Here is a 20,354-nt window from a genome sequence, read left to right as displayed (position 1 = left end):
TTATCCCTTTTTTCTCTCCCAACGAATGGTCGCTTTTATGCTGGTTTTGGTATCCTTAGGGCATGACGCGTTATCGTCATCGTACCTTACAGGACGTCTAATTGTTACGTATTTTATGACTGAGATCCATTTTGTAAACGACATTGAAATATTAATGGAAAGAACATCTCCTCGGCAAAGCAGACATCTCGATTACATCAGTCAATTCACTGCTGATATCAGATATATACCTGGTTCTGCAAATATCGTAGCTGATGCTCTATCCAGATCAACAATTGCAGCGATTTCCGATCTTTCTCTTACTTCTATCGCTCAAGAGCAAAACACGGACCCAGAAATACAGGCATTGTTAAATAATCCCATGAGTTTACAATTAGACTTTGTTGATACCTCAGTTCCAGGCTTAACTTTAATTTGTGATTCTAAATTACCCAATAAGAGACCAGTTGTACCTAAGAAATTTAGGCAACAAATTTTTGACACTTTGCATAATCTTAGCCACCCTGGACTTAGAGCTACTCAACATTTAATTCAAGCTAGGTATGCATGGCCAAATATGAATTCAGATATTAGGAAAATGTGTCGAGCTTGTATCCCATGCCAGAAATCTAAAATAACTAGACATACTATTTCACCCTTACAACCTATTTTAGCTCCCAATAAAAGATTTTCAGAAGTAAATACTGATATAATTGGACCTTTGCCAGTTTCGAACGGTTATTCTTATTTATTAATTACGGTTGATAAATTTACCCGTTGGGCCGAAGTAACGCCAATGCGAGATATAACTGCCGAAACTGTCGTTAAAACTTTTCTTTTATCATGGGTAAGTAGATTTGGATCTCCAACGGTAATAACTACTGACCGGGGTGCTCAATTTAGAAGTTCTTTATGGGACAAAATGATAAAATTTTTAGGAAGTCAGCATATATGCACTACAAGTTATCACCCTTGTAGTAATGCAACCGCTGAACGACCCATTAGACAAATTAAAGCTTCACTTATGGCACAATGTTCAAACAACCATGAGTGGTATCAAAATTTAAGTTTAGTTTTGTTAGGGATACGTACTGCAATAAAATTAGATTTAAGTTTATCCTCGGCGGAATTAGTATACGGATCATCCTTACGTTTACCTGGGGATTTTTTTTCAAACAATATAAACCAGGACTTAGAATCACCTAATGAATTTATAGCGCGTCTTAGACAATTCGTCCAAGACTTAAAACCAACAAACCCAAGAATACCAGAAAATAGAAAAACCTTCATATTTAAAGAATTAAAAGATTGCACACATGTATTTTTACGTGTTGATGCAGTTAAAAAACCTTTGATACCGCCTTATATTGGTCCATTTCAAGTGTTAGAAAAACATGCAAAGTACTATAAAATAGATATTAATGGTAATCCTCGAACTGTTAGTATAGATAGAATAAAACCGGCGCATATCGAAACAGAACTAGAAATACCAATTGAGCCGAATACTGAAACAGCGTTATTGTTTTTAAACAGGCCTGAACCGCCAACAACAACGCGTTCCGGCAGAACGACACGCCACAACCGCCAGCATGATTACGCTTATTATTAGTTTTCTCGTAAATGTATGTATATATTCTTATGCTTTTCCTTTTAACTCCCCTAGCCCAACAGTGTCAGTGAATTTTTGTGATCCAAAAGTACCCGTAGCAGAATATGCCATACCGGAACCACCAAATTGTAAACGAAATACTATCACCCGCGTAGATTATTGCGATGCCACGGTACATAAATTATCTTCAGCATACACTAATATTACAGTGTATGTCTGCCAAAAATCTGTCACAGAATGGCAGGCAACTAGATTCTTTTTTGGTTCGATTTATGACAAATCTAAATCTTATATGGCCGATCCTCCAACTTCTTTATATTGTCAAGATTGGGTTCATTCTCTCAAAGCTGAAAATATTGGTGATTTGAAAGTAACCTCGGAAAATACTTGGTCTACTGATAATGAAGTAAAATACGAATATAATTGGCCAACAACCACAACTGGGAAAATTTTTAATGCACATTTGGCTCTTACAACAATTTATTATGACCATATAAAAGGTATTCTTTTAGGCCCATTTTCAGGATTATCCACTTGCAGTATTAATTCCGGATCATGTACTGTAGGTACTCAAACAATTATTTGGAAAAATTACCCATTAATAGATTGTCCCCCTTTTAAAAATTTCAATTCGAAAATGGCATTGCATTATAATGCGTCGGGTGACATTTACCGATTAGACTTTCCGGAGTTGGGAGCCAGCATCCACCAATGGGGTTCATGTGGTCCTTATGTTCAAAGATGTTTTAATACAAAAACATTTTGTACAAATAATGCACTTTTATTTGAAACTCACAAATGTTCTTCATTGAAAGCTGCTGGTTTCATCAATTCTAAATACCCAAAACTAAGGTATAGTTCCGTAGTGGTAGATTCTGTTTCTAGCACTCTGACTGGCTTTATTCAGGAAAATACTGACAGGGTAACCGAGGTAATTATTAATATATCATCAGACATCAATTACCTCGAGTGTCAACTGGAAAGTATTCTAACCCGAATATACAAAACTCTAAGTAAACAATATCCAGGTCAAATTTTAAATGAAGTGTTAGGAGGCAAACATGCTGCTATAACAGTAGGGGATATCCTCACAGAAATACACTGTGAGCAAATAAACGTTACTATATTACGATCACTATACTATAATAATACTTATGCAACAAGGCCACTTGTAACGTTTCTCAACAAAAATAACGTTACCATAGTTGCGCAGATATTTACAGATACGAATGTCTACGCAGGTATACATTTTTTTGAAAACTTCGTCTCCGGACGAACGTTTACTTTTGCAATCAATGGGCGATACTATACGTATATCAATTACACGCTAACTCATACAAATGCCCACATACAATCTCTAAGGCCTTCTTTAACCAAAATCAACGAAACCTTTAAACCAATGGAATATCAAAAGATATTCCAAGATATGCCCCACGGAGGACACTCAGGCTTCGAAGATCTCAATAATATTCTAATTTCGATCAATCACCTGAACTTGATCAAAGAAAAGATATTATTGGATCACAAGTCGTCCTCCGAAACAAATACAAACAACCAATTTACTACAACTAAAAACAAAGTTGAAGACAACTTTGTAAACGCTTTATCATTTATCAGTCATCCAATTTTGTCGGCTTTCTACATGCTAGCATGGCATTTAGGAATGTTTTGGGGTATTGTATTGACCATACTCGTCATAAAGCGTATGATACCAATGCTCAAAACCTCGTCAACGCCTGTATATAACAGAGCCAGACAATTTTGGATAACTTTTAGAAACCCCGCTCAGGAACTTAATCCTGTAGAACCTTTGCCAAACGTAAATAGAACAAATAGAGAAGACACTGAGACTGCTGTACCTATACATGCCCCCCATACTTCCAATAACCTACCCAATCTATACCCCAATCTTCCTTCTTGAAATTTTCACCTCTCTTGGTGACATGTTTTTCTTATTTACATTGTATTGTATCACATATTTTGTTTGGTGAATATACACTTGAATAAATATTTCAAAAAAAAAATAAAAATAAAAAAAAAATGAAAAAAAAAAAAAAAGTATATATTGGTTTATTGATATCATTTTATTATGTTTTTCGTTATTTAAATTTAAATTAATATTTCATCATCAGGGATAACTTTAAATCACTCAATTTATGACGTTATAATTTCAATTTTACGATATATTTTCAATTTCACTTACAATTTTATGTTTTTCTCTTTGTTATTTTTTTAGAAATCTGTACAATTTTTGACACGTTTGTTATGCCGAAACCCCGAACTCCGTTCTTTAGGGCCGAATTATTATGTAGGGATTATTATTAGTTAATTAGACCATATTTTTAACAGTAAGAAAAAAAGTAATTCCAGTTAGGACAAGATTTCTTCTGAATTTGAAAAAGGTAGAAAAAATGAAATTTACGTTAAATACTTAATTGGCTTTCATAGGAATAACCCGTTAGTTAAAAACACGTTATCTTGCCCTTGAGCAAGACAAACTAGTACAAGCCAGCTTTTAATCACTCGACCACTTATAGCTAACTATTTAATTGGCTACAGACATCCTTCTAAATCGTTTTACAAGAATTGCCGAGACTTAATTACGGCATTCTTACTTTATTTATTATAAACGATATCCACGTAAAAGCTAAACCCTAAAGGCATAACAGGCGGCTCGACTATTGTATATAAACGGACAATAATTCTTTAAATTAACTGACTGGTTTTGATCTTGATCTATATTCTGCTCTGTGTTGTCAATACAAGAATTATAAGGTTGGTGACTTTGTATTATATTCGTTGTCTGCTGGGTTAAGCTCTGCCCTAACTGAATCAGAGGGAAATTGGAAGTCTGGTTTAAACTCTAATTAACCGAGAGTTTATGCTTTTCACTAAGCGCTGTTTAGGATTGCTTTAAGATAACAAGCATCCTATAGGCACATCGAAAAAAAGGTGAAATGGACGTAGTAACTCCTAGAAAGACAATGAATTAGTTCAAAATATTTAAATTAAATGTTGAACGCGAAAATTGCAACAGTTAAACCCAATACTGTAATGATTTTTAAAACGTAGTACTAAAGGGAGACGCACGCGCTCTGTCACCACATATGCTAGGTACATATTTAGGCACATCGAAAAATAAAGAAAATGGCAATTATCACTAATAAAAGACAGGGAAATAAAAATATTACCCACACTGATTAGCCTGGGTAAATATCCAATAGATGCACTTGAGTCTAGTACTGGAATTTAGAAATAATAAATTGTTACCGGTAGGCACTTTTTAGGCACTTATTTAGGCACATCGAAAAAAAAGGTGAAATGGGCGTAATAACTTTCAAAATGATAATTAATTAGTTAAAAATTGTCAAATTAAATGTATAGCACGCAAATTGCAATGGGTGAACCGAATAACAATATTTAAAACGTAGTATTAAAAGGAGTCACACGCGCTCGGTCACCACATATGCTAGGCACATATTTAGGCACTTTGAAAAAGGAAGAAAATCGGAATTATCACCAATAAAAGACAGAGTATTAAAAATTTTACCCACACTGCTTAGCCTGGGAAATTATCCAATAGATGCACTTGAGTCTAGTACTGGAATTTAGAAATAATAAATTGTTACCGGTAGGCACTTTTTTAGGCACTTATTTAGGCACTTCGAAAAAAAGGTGAAATGGACGTAGTAACTCCTAGAAAGATATTGAATTAGTTCAAAATATTTAAAATAAATGTTTAACGCGAAAATTGCAACAGTTAAACCCAATAACGATTTTTAAAACGTAGAATTGAAGGGAGACGCACGCGCTCTGTCACCACATATGCTAGGCACATATTTAGTCACTTCGAAAAATAAAGACAATGGCAATTATCACTAATAAAAGACAGAGAAATAAACATATTACCCACACTGATTAGCCTGGGCAAATATCCAATAGATGCACGTTAGTCTAGTACTGGAATTTAGGAATAATAAATTGTTACCGGTGGGCACTTCGAAAAAAATGTGAAATGAACGTAGTAACTCCTAAAAAGATAATGAATTAGTTCAAAATATTTAAATTAAATGTTGAACGCGGAAATTGCAACAGGTAAACCCAATAACGATTTTTAAAACATACTATTAAAGGGAGACGCACGCGCTCTGTCACCACATATGCTAGGCACATATTTAGACACTTCGAAATATAAAGAAAATGGTAATTACCATGAATAAAAATACAGAAAATAAAAATATTAGTCAAAATAATTAGCCTATTTGAATATCCGATGAATGCACTTGAGTCTAGTAGTGATATTTGAGAATAATAAATTGTTACCGGTAGGCACTTTTTAGTCACTTATTTAGACACTTCTAAAAATGCGTAAGTAAAGGTAAATTGATATCGGTTTTTATATTTTGCATATTTGAAAATATCTTAATTCTTTACTTTGTAATTTTGTTTTTGATAAATTAAAATATAAGACATCCCCCGAAAATAAGCCCTAGTGGTAATTTTAGGAAGAAATTTGAAATAAGACACTGTCTTAATTTCGGGGAAACACGGTAAAAGGTGTCTACCGGTAACAATTTATTATTCTCAAATACCACTACTAGACTCAAGTGCATCTATTGGATATTCACCCAGGCCCAGGCTGATCATTTTGACTAATATTTTTATTTTCTTTTTTTTATTGGTGATTATTCCCATTTTTTTTTTTTCGATGTGCCTAAATATGTGCCTAGCATATGTGGTGACAGAGCGCGTGCGTCTCCCTTCAATTCTACGTTTTAAAAATCATTATTGGGTTTAACTGTTGCAATTTTCTCGTTCAACATTTAATTTAAATATTTTGAACTAATTCATTAGCTTTCTAGGAGTTACTACGTCCATTTCACCTTTTTTTCGAAGTGCCTAAAAAAGTGCCTACCGGTAACAATTTATTATTTCTAAATTCCAGTACTAGACTCAAGTGCATCTATTGGATATTTGCCCAGGCTAATCAGTGTAAGAAATATGTTTATTTCTCTGTCTTCTATTGGTGATAATTCCGATTTTCTTCTTTTTTTCGAAGTGCCTAAATGTGTGCCTAGCATATGTGGTGACCGAGCGCGTGTGACTCCTTTTAATACTACGTTTTAAATATTGTTATTCGATTCACCCATTGCAATTTGCGTGTTCAATATTTAATTTGACAATTTTCAACTAATTAATTATCATTTTAAAAGTTATTACGCCCATTTCACCTTTTTTTCGATGTGCCTAAAAAAGTGCCTACCGTTAACAATTTATTATTTCTAAATTCCAGTACTAGACTCAAGTGCATCTATTGGATATTTACCCAGGCTAATCAGTGTGGGTAATATTTTTATTTCTCTGTCTTTTATTAGTGATAATTGCCATTTTCTTTATTTTTCGAAGTGCCCAAATATGTGCCTAGCATACTTGGTGACAGAGCGCGTGCGTCTCCCTTTAATACTACGTTTTAAAAATCGTTATTGGATTTAACTGTTGCAATTTTCGCGTTCAACATTTAATTTAAATGTTTTGAACTAATTCATTACCTTTTTAGGAGTTACTACGTCCATTTCACCTTTTTTCCGAAGTGCCTAAATAAGTGCCTACCGGTAACAATTTATTATTTCTAAATTCCAGTACTAGACTCAAGTGCATCTATTGGATATTTACCCAGGCTAATCAGTGTGGGTAATATGTTTATGTCTCTGTCTTTTATTAGTGATAATTGCCATTTTCTTTATTTTTCGAAGTGCCTAATTTTGTGCCTAGCATATGTGGTGACCAAGCGCGTGCGACTGCCTTTAATACTACGTTTTAAATATTGTTATTGAGTTTGCCCGTTGCAATTTGCGTTTTCAACATTTAATTTGACCATTTTTAACTAATTAATTATGTTTTTAAAAGGTATTACGCCCTTTTTACTTTTTTTCCAAAGTGCCTAAATAAGTGCCTAAAAAAGTGCCTAATTTGCAAGTGCCTACTTTTAGTCCGTCCCCCGTGGTAGGCAGCAGTACGACGATCTCAAATTTAATCAACGGCAAGGTGGTGGGCCTTGCGACTTTGGGCATAGTTCCAATTAGGAGGGATTTTGCTGTGAAATTTACAATCCACAAGATTGAAAGATGAATGGAGAAGGAGATCATTTCTTTGAGGGAGTTGAAAAGCTTATGGAGATCTGGTTTACCAGAACCTCGAACAACAACGAGTCTGGGGATGCAAGAAGTATTTCCAGGTTAGTCTATTAGTGTCAAATTTTGCCATGTTCCCAAATATATCAAACTTTTTTTTTTGCAATATATACCTTTAACATTCAATATTTCATTTTATGCTGTGTTCTGCGAAATATTCGGATATTATTGTTTAATACAGTAATATGGTTTCATTTAGGATAGGATTTACATATTCATCTCAAAGAAAAGAATAGACCATAAAACAGCTCAATTAAATGCCGAAAAACAGCCTCTTGTCCTGTTATCAGTCCAAGTTGATATATTTATTTCATTTGATCCTTTATCTGTGAACTGCAAATCGCAGCTTCCAGATATAAACATGGTCTATGCAGTACGGTAAATGTTTGATTTTGACTTACTTCATGTGGGCTATGTTTACTGATTTCTATCAGCAAATTGAATAGCTACGGTAACTATTGTTATCGGAATATTCCAAATTTATACTTTTCAACGAATGACAAATCATCTATGATAAATTTGAACTGAACCTAGTAATCGACAACCTCAATTATATTTCCTTGTCTATAATCCAGGACTACAAATGGGAAACCTTGCTAGAACCTATAACAGGGTCTCAAACTCGCGGCCCGCGGGCCAATTGCGGCCCGCAGGACGATAGTTTGTGGCCCCCGCCTTGGTATGAAAGTTTAATGTTAGTGCGGCCCGTAAGTCACTCAGCTAGGTTAGAATGATTGATGCATTCAATATATGATCAGGACAAGTCAGCAAGTAGAGGAAAACAAAATATTTTATAATCTATCCCCCGAAAGGCATATGCGATACGGTAACCTACTAGTACCGTACCTGTAGGCATGATATTCGATGGACCTTTGACCCCAAAGAAAACTTTCTTATACCTCACCTGCAAATTCTCGAAGCTTATTTTAGAGGTGGCTTCGTGAGTTGAAGCCTATAAACTGGGGTATATGTTTCACGTCATCATTTTGATTCAAAACATTCTACAACCTGTTTTTCAACAGTACCTGTGGAGAAGTTTGGCCTAGTCTATCACAGCTATTTCTAGACTAATTTTTGATTACTGCAATTAAGCTACGACGCCCAAGCAATCAGAATCATCATTGAGTTCTTTGATTCATACTTGAATTTCTGAAACACAACCCAAAACTAACAAATAGCATGCAAAAACGAGGTAATGTTTACAAACATGCCTGAAAATCTTTCTGAGTGATTGAGCGTTTGCGAAAAAGTCTATTGTTACGTCACTTTTTGCGTCTTGCTGATTAGCCAATGTTACGGAATAAACAAGGAAGTAGATGCTCGGGGAAAGGGCCATCGTGAAATTACTTACATTTATGTTTTTGACATGTTTTGCGTATAGAAAAATAAAGAGAAAGATTTAACTTTTTAAGGTTAATGCTTTTATTGTGAAAAACCTGATGCGGCCCGGACTCACTAGGGCTCTGTCTCGGCGGCCCCCAGGTAAATTGAGTTTGAGACCCCTAACCTATAATAACCTATATCTGTATATATATTCACATAACCTATTACCCTCCCTCAGTATCATACTGCATTAACTAATCATAATTACTTTCACTGATGATTGATAATATATGATATAATCTGGACTTCAATTTAACATTACAGCATTAGGAGACTCCAACTATAATCAGCTTGACATTATCTTTTAAGAAATATTTTTCAATATATATCATTCCTGTTAACTAAATCGGGATCGAATTTGGCAAAATTATTAATATGGTGTGGCAAAAATGTTTCTTTTTCACTTTTTTAATTTTATTATGTCTTCATGATTGAATGTGTGTGTGCATGCTTTACTTAATTTGAAATTTAATACTTTTGGTTGAGTGAACTACAATCTGTTTTATTTATTTTGTTTTTATCAATTATTTTATTGTCTAATTATATTGGTTATGGAGTCAAAATAAACTTATACTTAGATTTATGTACCAAATTGGTGTAATTGCATCTTTCTTCTAATCCTATCTGAAATTGTGTATAGTGACATGGTAATTTAATCTATTTTCAGGGAGAAATGGGAGGAAATATTAAAAAGTGTCAAATGTGAAATTTTGGATGTGATACATCACAATGATCATACTGCATATCTACTGAGGTATTTGGTAACATTATATCTGTATATTGCTTTGTAATGTGACTGAGACATTTATCACATCAAGCATCACAATAGTTCAGATATTATACTGCTGGTACTATGATGACACTTGAATGTCTGGCCAGGCATAATTGGTTCGAATTTGAAAACTTTCATAGCGAGTTATGTCCTTTATTGTAAAATACGGTAGATCTTTAAAATTTATCTCAACTGTTTTTTAGTCAATAGTTGGATGCATCTTGGTGCTACTTTGGTAATGGTGTAATATAGTTTGTAACAGGCCTGGATGAAGGACCTGTATATCCATATAGCATCAATATATTTAATAAATAATCAATCGCATAAATTGCTGATTAACTTCCTAAATATGTAAATTCAATGGTTATGAAAGGAAGTAAGTTATTACTGTTTGAACGCCCGATTTATTAATATTTGTGTTACTGTTTTTATATTTAGCTGTGTATGGCAGCTTTTGCTATGCTATTATGTTAATTTTAGTTTGTCTTGTTTTGCTGTAATAATTTTATACTTTGGATGGGTTTTGAAAAGAAGTTTTGTGCTCAGCTAAGCCCATGCAGACACAGATATGAATTGCTTTAGTGATTGAATGATAACCACTGATTTTAAGCCATATTTGACCTTCGTGTGAATATATTTGAGCATTGCTCTCTTGTTTTCTAGTGAATCCAGTTTGTTTGTTTCGAAAAATCGAGTGATTCTGAAGACTTGTGGTACAACATTATGTCTGCAAGCACTTCCTCATATTGTCAGACTTGCAAAAACTGAATGCGGGTTGGATAGGATTGCTGTAAGATAGTTTATTTCCTATGATATTCATAGTGATATCACTAATAACTTTATTCAAAGAGAATGCAAGATATAGTTTCAAAAACTATGGCTGCAAACAATAGAAATGTTGCATTATTATTTTTATAGATGAAATTGCATCAAAAAAAATTGAGAATCCTTATTGAATGACATTCAACTCTTATCAATACTTCAAGGAAGTAGTGCCGAACAATTCAAATTCACGATATTATTTCCTGCTGCACTGAAAACCAAACAAAAAATTGTCAAACTTTATGTCTGAATCGGGAATGCTTGCAAATATTCAAAGTAGTTTCAATGTATTACAAGTAGTTTGGTTCCTATGATTGACACGTCCATTAATAAAACCTGACTTCGGTAACTCTTACCAATTAATTACAGGATTTCTTTTATTCCCGCAAAAATTTCATGAAACCTGATCGTCAACCTCACATTCATAAAACGTTCCAACAAGAAGTTATGTTTCTTGACAATGAAATCAAAGGTTAGACGGTTTTTTTTTCCTTTCTCCATGTATGTGTTTTCACAGAAAGATGTTCAATGATTACCAAAAGTCGTAGTTTTCTGAGACAATTGCACTGTTTTTATTTTAAAAGTAATCTCAATAAAGGTTTAATCACGAAATAATAATACCAAATAAATCAAAACTATTCATTTACATATTATGCTAGTATTCTGCTTAGAACTAAAATTTGAAAGATTGCTGAATAGGAAAGTTTGAGTTACCACTAGACTCCCTATTCTTTCTCTGTTGGAGATAGACATCGATTAACATGGGTCAATTTAAGTTATCTCCAGGAAAAGATTAGTAGGAAATCCATATTGTGAAAGTGCTCGAAAATCAACTTTTAGCATTAAAATTTCGCTGACAAGGGGACCTCTTAATTCCCAGACATTAATCTAGTTCTAGTACTACAGGAATGCGGATAGAAAGCTCAGATGGACAAAAATATATTGTATCTGTACTATCTGTATTTTTCAACAGAATCGAGTGCTGCATATTGTCTTGGTAGATTGAATGGAGACTGTTGGTTCCTATATACATTAAATCATGCATCGAATAATTCATTAGTTGGTGTTCAGGAACCAGATCAAACATTGGAAATACTAATGGTTGATCTGGACCCAGATGTCATGAAGATGTTCAATAAATACGATAAAAAAGGTGTTGCCAAGTCTCCTGATGTTTTTTCAAGGGTAAGTTTCAAAATTCAGGTTTTGCGCAATAACAGAGAAAATGAGTCAAAACAAAAGAAATTGCAAGCTTTTATGTGATTTCATAGTTTTCACGATTTTCTATTAATTTAAAATATTTGTGTTTTATATTCAAAATAAATTTGAAATAGTAAATTTCATTTCCACCATCATTTGATCATTTTTTTTATTTATCCTATGTTTTATTCCTAATTCAATGTACAAATAACATATGAGATAATAAGATTTTAGGTCAAAATTTTAATACAGAAATATTTTTCCAGGAAAGTGGTATTTCAGATCTTATACCAGGATCTCAGATAAGTGCTGAATTTTTTGAACCATGTGGATTCTCAATGAATGGATTACTGGAAAAAGTATAGTTTTTTTTAAACCATTTCAAACCTAGTTACAAGGATAGACTGAAATTAGCACTTAGAATTAGGCACTCGCTTTATCTGAAATGTATTAGGACTCAATTTTATGTATCGAACGGTTCTTATGTGGATATCCCAGTTTATAATATTCATTGCCTTCATGTCAACGAAATGCTTAATAAAAAGAGTGTTTTAAAGTTTAAGTCGAGAGGAAAATGTAATGTAGTAAGGGCACATTCATTATATTGCTAAGAAAACCTTTCTGATGTCAATTCTGTTTTGTTGAATATTACTTTTTCAACTTCGATGCTACTAGGCGGTGTAGCACATGGTGCTAAGCGTAAGGAATACGCTTGCCGCCGCATCTCTGATTACCCTGCGTGGGTGCGTTGGTTCAAATCCCATGCGAGAATGATCATGTGTGAGAAGATTGCTAGACTCTTCGCCTCCTTAGTGTGGTTCACGTAACCGCTGACGGTTATGGCTTCCTCCACCAGCAAGTCCATGCTTCCGCAACCAAATAACCGACTAACTAATCCCATACCAAACCTGGACTGGTAACAGGATGAGAGGCTGTGGTTCGTCATATGAATATGCCATCCTTTCGTCTTTCCCTCCCCGCCCATCACCCTGGATAAATTCGTAAATCCTTTCCCACTTGTACAATTTCAAATTGTGGTCCATATCCATGGCAACCTCAACACAAACTGATCAGTTAACAATCTTCATTTTTCAGAATCGTTATTGGACAATTCATGTGACACCAGAACCTGAGTTTTCTTATGTTAGTTTCGAAACCAATATTTCTAAGAAGCTTTTTTCGAAACTGATTGGAATGATTGTTGAGATATTTAAGCCTGGAAGATTTACTATGACATTGTTTGTTAACTATGTAAGTTAAAAATTGAGTTGTGCTCTGTGTAGTCTTGAGTAAAGATTAGGACAGGAAATAAACGATACGACCTATTTCTAATGAATAAGCAATTCATATAGATAAAAATTTGTTGAATAAACTATGTACATTGATACCTCGGTAGTTGAACGTCTCGATACTCAATTCGGTGGTAGACCAAAAGATTGCTCAAACGTACAGTAAACTGATCGAAAATTTTTTTATTTTTTCATCTTTATTAGGTTTAATCTTTATTATGAAAAAATTTGAATAATCATTGTTGATTAGGTACTCGTTTTGTTTATTTGGAATGCGTAAGAACGAATTGGAATAATTACGATTATATCGTATGACAAAAAAAGTTTCGGTACTGAAACAAATCGGTAGTCAAACACCAATCCTGAACGAATTTTGATCAACTAACCTAGATATCACTGTATATGTTTTTGTCGTATTTTACATTTTTTTTAATGATGGTAATGTTCACGAGTTCTTTACATAAAGGTAGTTATTTACATAATGATAATACAAAAAAGTTCGGGTACTATTTACCAGTGTATATGTAGAATCCATCACCATTAACGATTTTGTGAGACTCTAAATTCATGTCATTGACTGATAATTCAAAAAAATTATTGAAGCCAACTATTATTTTGAAGCAAAAAATCTTACACATGAATCCCCACTGCCGAATTCTGTTGTTTCTAAATTTTTTTACTTTTTTGCAGCAATCTGTTGTTGATCGCACCGTCTGGGATGAAATTGGAGGACCTTCCATAGATGGTTATAAATGCTTGGATAAGCAAGTAGCTCAACTTCATGACTATTGCCTTTACTACACCAACTACAAAACCAAGCCTGGCTGACAACTACTGAAAATTTGGCGACTTCTTTGTGTTGTTAATTCCTATTTTGTTGTTAGAATTTTAATTCAGATAATTCATCAGGCATTCTCATGCTTTTATATAAAGAATTTTGGTGTTTCCTAGCATTGGCCATGTATGATACCTAGTTCTCTCCTGTTTCCTCGAAGTTCCATACCTTCCATGTAGTTTTAGTATAATTTTTCTCAAAGCTCCAATTTTATTATTACTATGTGTGCTAATGGTGATAATACATACTGTGTACATGTATATATCGATTGGCAATATAAAGTTCAATGGACGTTTCCCCGACCCTTAACCCTTGAAAGACTCTCCCTATACTTTATCAATGCAAAATTTTCATCCCTGATTTTGAGAGTGTTTTGGAGAGTTGCATTTACAAATTGGCTCACATGTACAAAACTAACATTTTTATTCAAAACAATAAACCATGTGCCGTTATAGGTACTGATAATTAATTTTAGGCTAGTCTATCGAAGCGTTTGCGGCTATAATTTTTGAATTTGCAAACAATCAATTTGGATGATAATAGACGCAACAATTCGTGTACGAGGCAGTGTGCATTGTGACAACGGAATTCACGATTGATTTTACGTTCTACTCTTGGCTCAACGGCCATACATGGTCGAGTAAAATGTTTACAATTCGAAACATATCTTGGCCAAGGATGAAAGGGATCACTAAAGAGCTAATACAAAGTGCTTTGAATGGAGTAGGACATGACATTTCTTATCTGGTTACAACTTTTTCATACAAATAACTCATACCAACTTTTGGAAAAACTTTTGGTCATTTTTAAATCCATGCTTTTTATATAACTAGAGTTTTCTAACGACCTAAAATCGCCTTTTTCACAATGAAACGCCGAAAAGTCATTTTAACATTTAATTTGAATCAACTTTATGTTCGATCATGCAAAAAATGGCCAATGATATGTCACCAATCATGAGGAGTTTAAAATCTGGGAAATTTATTTTAAATACCTAATCTGGTTTAACGTTTCTGAATTCAGGGAACGGTCGGTACGTTTTTTTGCAAAATATAGAATTGAAACCATACGTTAAGTACAAAGATAAGCATATAACGCGAAGACAACGACTTTTCAAATTTGTCGTTTTTTTTTTGATAGCAAGCGCCGTTGGGAAATCTCGCACAGTTCACGGTTGAGTTGGAGACGCGCGAGTTCGGTGTCCAAGCAGAGCGGCGCAGGTCACGTGGTACCGGACATTCGAATAGTAAAATGCCATTCGAATATTTTATTATTCGAATATTTTGTCCATCCCTAGTTGTTACGTGTGTTGTTGTTGTGATGACTTGGTATTTTGAATACGCGCTTAAAGGTTGTTGCTATTTTGCTTTGTTTGTGTGCGGCTCTTCATAACTTTGAGGTTTGAAATTTGGCTCTGGGACTAAAAAAGTTTGAGAACCACTGGTTTAAACTGTCTGTTTCCAACTATAAAATAATAAACTGTATGCTTTATCAAATTGCTGCAAGCGATCGTTGTTTTGTGCAATGTTTGTACCAGTGTGTAATGGTGCATAACATAAATGTAGACGTTCAAGTTTATTCTACTGAAGCAATAAAATTGTGCAACAATATCGAATCATCTATTGATCATGTTGTAATAGTGGGCGCTCCCTTAGTATGTGAATTGTGAACCAAGATGGCGGACACCGAAACGTAGTATGTGCACCAGGTTAGGTTTATGCCATAATTTTAATCCAATTTTCCCTCTATAACGAGTTCGGGGACTAGCCAAATGACGTTGTCACTTTGTTTGTACAATCAATCAATCAATCATTTATTCGTCGTCACAAAAACATCAAATGCACAAAAAATTGGTACAATAAATAAATATAATAATAATGATATTTGTGCGACAGGAGTCGCGAGGGACCATATTAGGTCTTCAAGCAGCGACACCTAAAGCGCTGTTACTGGTTCAGTGTAAAAAAATAACTACATTTGCTACAAACATTGACTATGCAATAGTCGTTATGATGAACTATTTTGAATCATTGAAAAAATTCGCAGCAAACGCAACTTTACTAAAATCATATAATAGAGAAAAAAAAAGAAAAACAACTCAACTATAAATTTATAAAAAAGGCATATTTGAATAAATGTATATAAGTTACATAAAAGACAAACGACAAGCGAGGGGAAAATGGTTAGACCAAAGACAAAATTGTAAGTGATTAATTGAATAGAAGTTGGTAAGCTCTAATAAATCATAAAACGTTGATATATATATATATATATATATACAATACGCTCCACAGCAAGTGGGCATAAAATTTACGAAAGAATGGTAGGCATATGCTTGCTCAATAAATTAAAATATAACGAATTTTGGCATTTTAGTGTAGAGGTTGCACCAAGGTTGGTAAAGTTAAAGTACCGGGTACTTTAGAAATAGACTCCTTACACCTATAGTTCCTCCGGCTTTTTGGGCAGCCATGGCGACAGTCTACAAATGCGACTGCTGAGCTATGGACAGAAGATGGCGAATCATACTGAATACTCCAATCAATGGCTGATGGAAGAGAGATAATAACTAATATATTTACTTTTTAGATATAATTTGAAACCGTAATAGCCTAAAGATTTAATGGTACTTGGTAAGGCATTCCACAGTTTCACACCCGTGTATTTTATGGATTTCTGTGTCCTGCTTGATGAATATCTTGGGACATAATATGAACTTGACGAAGCTGATCTAGTAGAGTATGAATGGATATTACTCTGCATTCTGAAAATTCCCGCGAATGCCATGGGAAGCTTGTTATCGAAGTACTGGTGCATGAGTTTCAGTATCTCAAATTCATGGATATGACCAAGCTTAATAATTCGACACCTGTGGTACAAAGGATCTAGTCTAGATCGGAAAGGTGCACTACATATGGCTCTAATTGCTTTGTTTTGCAAAACTTCTAATCTGTGGAGTAGAGTCGATGACGCACTACCCCAAGTTATAATGCCATACTGCAGATACGACTGGAAAAGAGAAAAATAAACCAATCGGAGAGCTGGCATGGTGAGGAATTTTCTTAGTTTAAATAATAAACCTGTTGCACTTGACAACTTTCCAGCAATGTAATTAATGTGGGATGTCCATTTCAATTGGTCATCAATGTGGATACCTAGGTATTTGTATGAGTTGACATTTTCAAGTGGAACCTTGTCAATATTAATTTGAAGCCGAATTTTATTTTTTTCATTTATCCTGGGACTAATTAATAAGCATTTTGATTTTTCAATATTTATGGTGAGTTTATTTATGGTCATCCAGGTTGCAATTTTTTGCATTTCAGAATTCATCCGCAATTCCAAGTCGTTTGGCGAAGCTGAACTTCCAAACAAACCGGTATCGTCAGCGAAGAGTTTGACAAGTAATTTAGTGGCATGAGGAAGGTCATTGACAAATAGAATAAACATTATCGGTCCAATGATCGATCCTTGTGGAATTCCGCATTGTACAGTAGAGAGTTTGGAGCAATTCGAACCAAATTTAACACATTGCTGACGTGAACTCAAATAGCTCCTGAAAAAAGTCAACGCGTGACCGCGAATACCATAGTGGCTCATCTTTCTTATTAGAATGTTATGGTCGACAGTGTCGAACGCCTTTTTGAGGTCAAGGAAAATAGCACTAATGTATTCCTTTCTCTCTATCTTGTCATAAATATGAGTCACCATATCAAGCATTGCATGGTTAGTAGAATGCTTTTTTTGAAATCCAAACTGTGATTTGTTTATGATGCTATGTTGGTCTATAAATTGGATTAGCCTACTATGTATAATTTTTTCAAAAACTATAGTCATCGTAGAAAGAACCGATATTGGGCGATAATTCGATGCACATTCTTTATCTCCTGTCTTGTATACAGGTGAGACTTTGGCAATTTTTAAACAATTTGGGAATATACCATAGTCTATGGAAGCATTAAATAGTTTACACATCATGGGAGAAACTATATCAGCAGCATATTTTAAGAATTTTGCTGGTATGTTATCATAACCAACTGCTTTATCATCAGATAAGCTCGCTATAGTGGTATATATTTCGTTAACAGTTGTCGGTCTAAGAAAAAGAGATTTTTTTATAGGGTTCTTAAGATTACTCAAAAAAGATCCCTCAATGTGGGGGATTTTTTCAGAGAGATTCGGGCCTATAGAAGTGAAGTAATCATTAAAATAGTTGGCGATTAATAATGGATCATTTACCCTCGATCCATTATCAGTTTTTATTGTTTTTATCGCAGTCACTGGCGTTCTCTCTTTTTTGATGTTAACTATTCGACCAATTAGGTCCCAAGTGGATCTAATATCACCACTGACCTGTTTAATTTTATTGAAGTAGTATATTTTTTTGGCCTTGTTTATGAGAACTGCCAGTAAATTGCTATAAGTTTTATACGTTCTATATTGCGTGTTAGTACCATTTTTGAAGTGAGTTTTATACATTTTATGTTTCCTTTTAACTGAAACACGAATTCCCTTGGTTATCCAAGGTTTGGCTAGAAGTCTAGTTTTATGCCGACTCAATGGTTTTATTGGTGCGTGAGCATCAATGCTCGATTTAATAATTGCTACAAATGAGTCAAATAAAATATTTAAATTATCACATGTAATTTGGCAATTTGATATTGGGAGGATAGATGATTCTATGTCAGATCTATACATATCAATAGAGAAATTTCTCATATCACGCCTGAAAATTTGATTTTGTCTTCTTGTAAATATTGGAGTAGAGACGGTGCAAAATTGTGGGTAATGGTCACTTATATCAGTTAAAATAACAAAGCTCGATAAATCATAGTTTATGGCGTTGGTGAAAATATTATCGATTAGTGTGCTGGAGGTGCGAGTCACTCTTGTTGATTTTGTAATTAAGGGCAATGACAAATTGGCAAGATGCGTATCTATATATTTCATAGTGGCCAAATCTGTCGATTGGCCCAATAAATCAATGTTCCAGTCTCCTAGCAAAATGAATAATCTTTTGTCCCGGTTCAACCTATCTAATACATTAGAAATGGTACTTGTAAACTGAATAATATCTTTTCTTGGGTGCTTATAAATTACTCCTATTATGAATTAAATTATGGCCTAACCTGGATCATGACTCTAAGAATACATTATTTCGAGATTTGGGTCGCGCTCAAAAAGTTAAATAACCAGTGCTCCATGAGTCATTTTTGTCCTGAAAGCAGACGGAATGGACAGTCGACGACTTTATTAGTTGGTTATATACTTGCCTTACTCGGCAGACGCAGAAAGCAGGTTCGATTCACGGTACCAGGTCATTCAAGCATTTGAACGGTACGTGTTGAAAAATTTTCATTCCATTTTAGGGAACATTTGTACTTTTTGCTATTATTTCTGTATTGCTGTTGTTTCTGATCTGATCTTATGAAGAAGACATACTCCTGGTACCGAATACATATATTGCAATTGTATATTTACAAATACAAAGAACAGTTCCAAGTCATGACTGATAAGTCACATAAAATCAAAGTTTCACTGCAAGCCCGAGTTCGTTAATTACTTGTCCATCGTTATCCTTTTCTTCTCTCCTAACGATTGGTCGCTTTTATGCTGGTTTTGGTATCCTTAGGGCATGACGCGTTATCGTCATCGTACCTTACCGGACGTCTAATTGTTACGTATTTTATGACTGAGAGATTGCTTCTAATTTTAAGATTAGTATGACTTTAAGTCTAAACACGTAACTTAACCAAAAGCAGCAAAATTACCCAATATCCTATACCATAACCGACTTGTGCTGGTGACCAAGCGGGATGCTGTACGTATAATTCTTCTCAGGACAAGATCGGGGCTTTTCGGGATAACGATGAACCCGAAAGTGTAGAAAATGTACGGTCGCTTTTCGATGTAACAGAACATATTCACGTGTTTTTGGTTTGTTTGCGACAAGATCATTTAGCTGGTGCATACCTGATGGTTCCACAGTAAAGCTTCCTGGATACTAAATCTAGGAAGTATATCGATGAAATTACAGGTCATGTCGGGGCCGGTAAATAAAAGTGGTGTTTTGATCTCGCAGTTACAGAAAATCAATGAAAAAGAGTTTTTCAAATACGCTCTTGACAAGGTCAAAGTGGATCATTTCTATGTGAAATGTGATTTAGCCCCGTACCTCTTTCCGCCTTCTCCTTGAAATTATTATTATTTTATTGACTGAGCGAATATAGCATATATATATATATAGAAAATGCTACGGAATATGGAGTGATAA

The 20,354-nt window shown here is 34.3% G+C and overlaps 2 protein-coding genes and 1 long non-coding RNA gene across 3 annotated transcripts; all 3 read left to right on the top strand.

Annotated features, from left to right (window-relative positions):
• Positions 1-278: 278 nt before the first annotated feature.
• Positions 279-4,366, top strand: LOC144429752 (uncharacterized). Its single transcript, XM_078117949.1, has one exon. The coding sequence runs from the start codon at positions 1,569-1,571 to the stop codon at positions 3,507-3,509; it is 1,941 nt and encodes a 646-aa protein (XP_077974075.1). The 5' UTR covers positions 279-1,568; the 3' UTR covers positions 3,510-4,366.
• A 3,200-nt stretch (positions 4,367-7,566) lies between these two features.
• LOC120347781 (S-adenosylmethionine decarboxylase proenzyme-like) lies at positions 7,567-15,690 on the top strand. Its single transcript, XM_039417872.2, has 8 exons — positions 7,567-7,823; positions 9,830-9,916; positions 10,598-10,724; positions 11,126-11,228; positions 11,730-11,941; positions 12,223-12,315; positions 13,052-13,207; positions 13,936-15,690. The coding sequence occupies exons 1-8, from the start codon at positions 7,714-7,716 to the stop codon at positions 14,071-14,073; spliced, it is 1,026 nt and encodes a 341-aa protein (XP_039273806.1). The 5' UTR covers positions 7,567-7,713; the 3' UTR covers positions 14,074-15,690.
• Positions 15,691-16,552: 862 nt separating this feature from the next.
• LOC144429616 (uncharacterized) lies at positions 16,553-18,719 on the top strand. The gene is made up of 2 exons (XR_013478910.1): positions 16,553-17,129; positions 17,407-18,719. It is a non-coding gene; the product is annotated as an uncharacterized LOC144429616 (long non-coding RNA).
• Positions 18,720-20,354: the final 1,635 nt, after the last annotated feature.

The sequence above is a fragment of the Styela clava genome, chromosome 11 (assembly GCF_964204865.1).
Source record: "Styela clava chromosome 11, kaStyClav1.hap1.2, whole genome shotgun sequence".
Taxonomy (NCBI): Eukaryota; Metazoa; Chordata; class Ascidiacea; order Stolidobranchia; family Styelidae; genus Styela; species Styela clava.
Note: the sequence above shows the minus strand (reverse complement) of the source record. Positions and strands in the feature narration are given on the sequence as shown.

Excerpts from the sequence above, each read along its gene's own strand:
- LOC144429752 (XM_078117949.1), top strand. The coding sequence starts at position 1,569 with ATGATTACGCTTATTATTAGTTTTCTCGTAAATGTATGTATATATTCT.
- LOC120347781 (XM_039417872.2), top strand. The coding sequence starts at position 7,714 with ATGAATGGAGAAGGAGATCATTTCTTTGAGGGAGTTGAAAAGCTTATG. Across the intron at positions 10,725-11,125 it reads GCGGGTTGGATAGGATTGCT|GATTTCTTTTATTCCCGCAA; the intron begins GTAAGATAGTTT and ends AATTAATTACAG. Across the intron at positions 13,208-13,935 it reads TGACATTGTTTGTTAACTAT|CAATCTGTTGTTGATCGCAC; the intron begins GTAAGTTAAAAA and ends ACTTTTTTGCAG.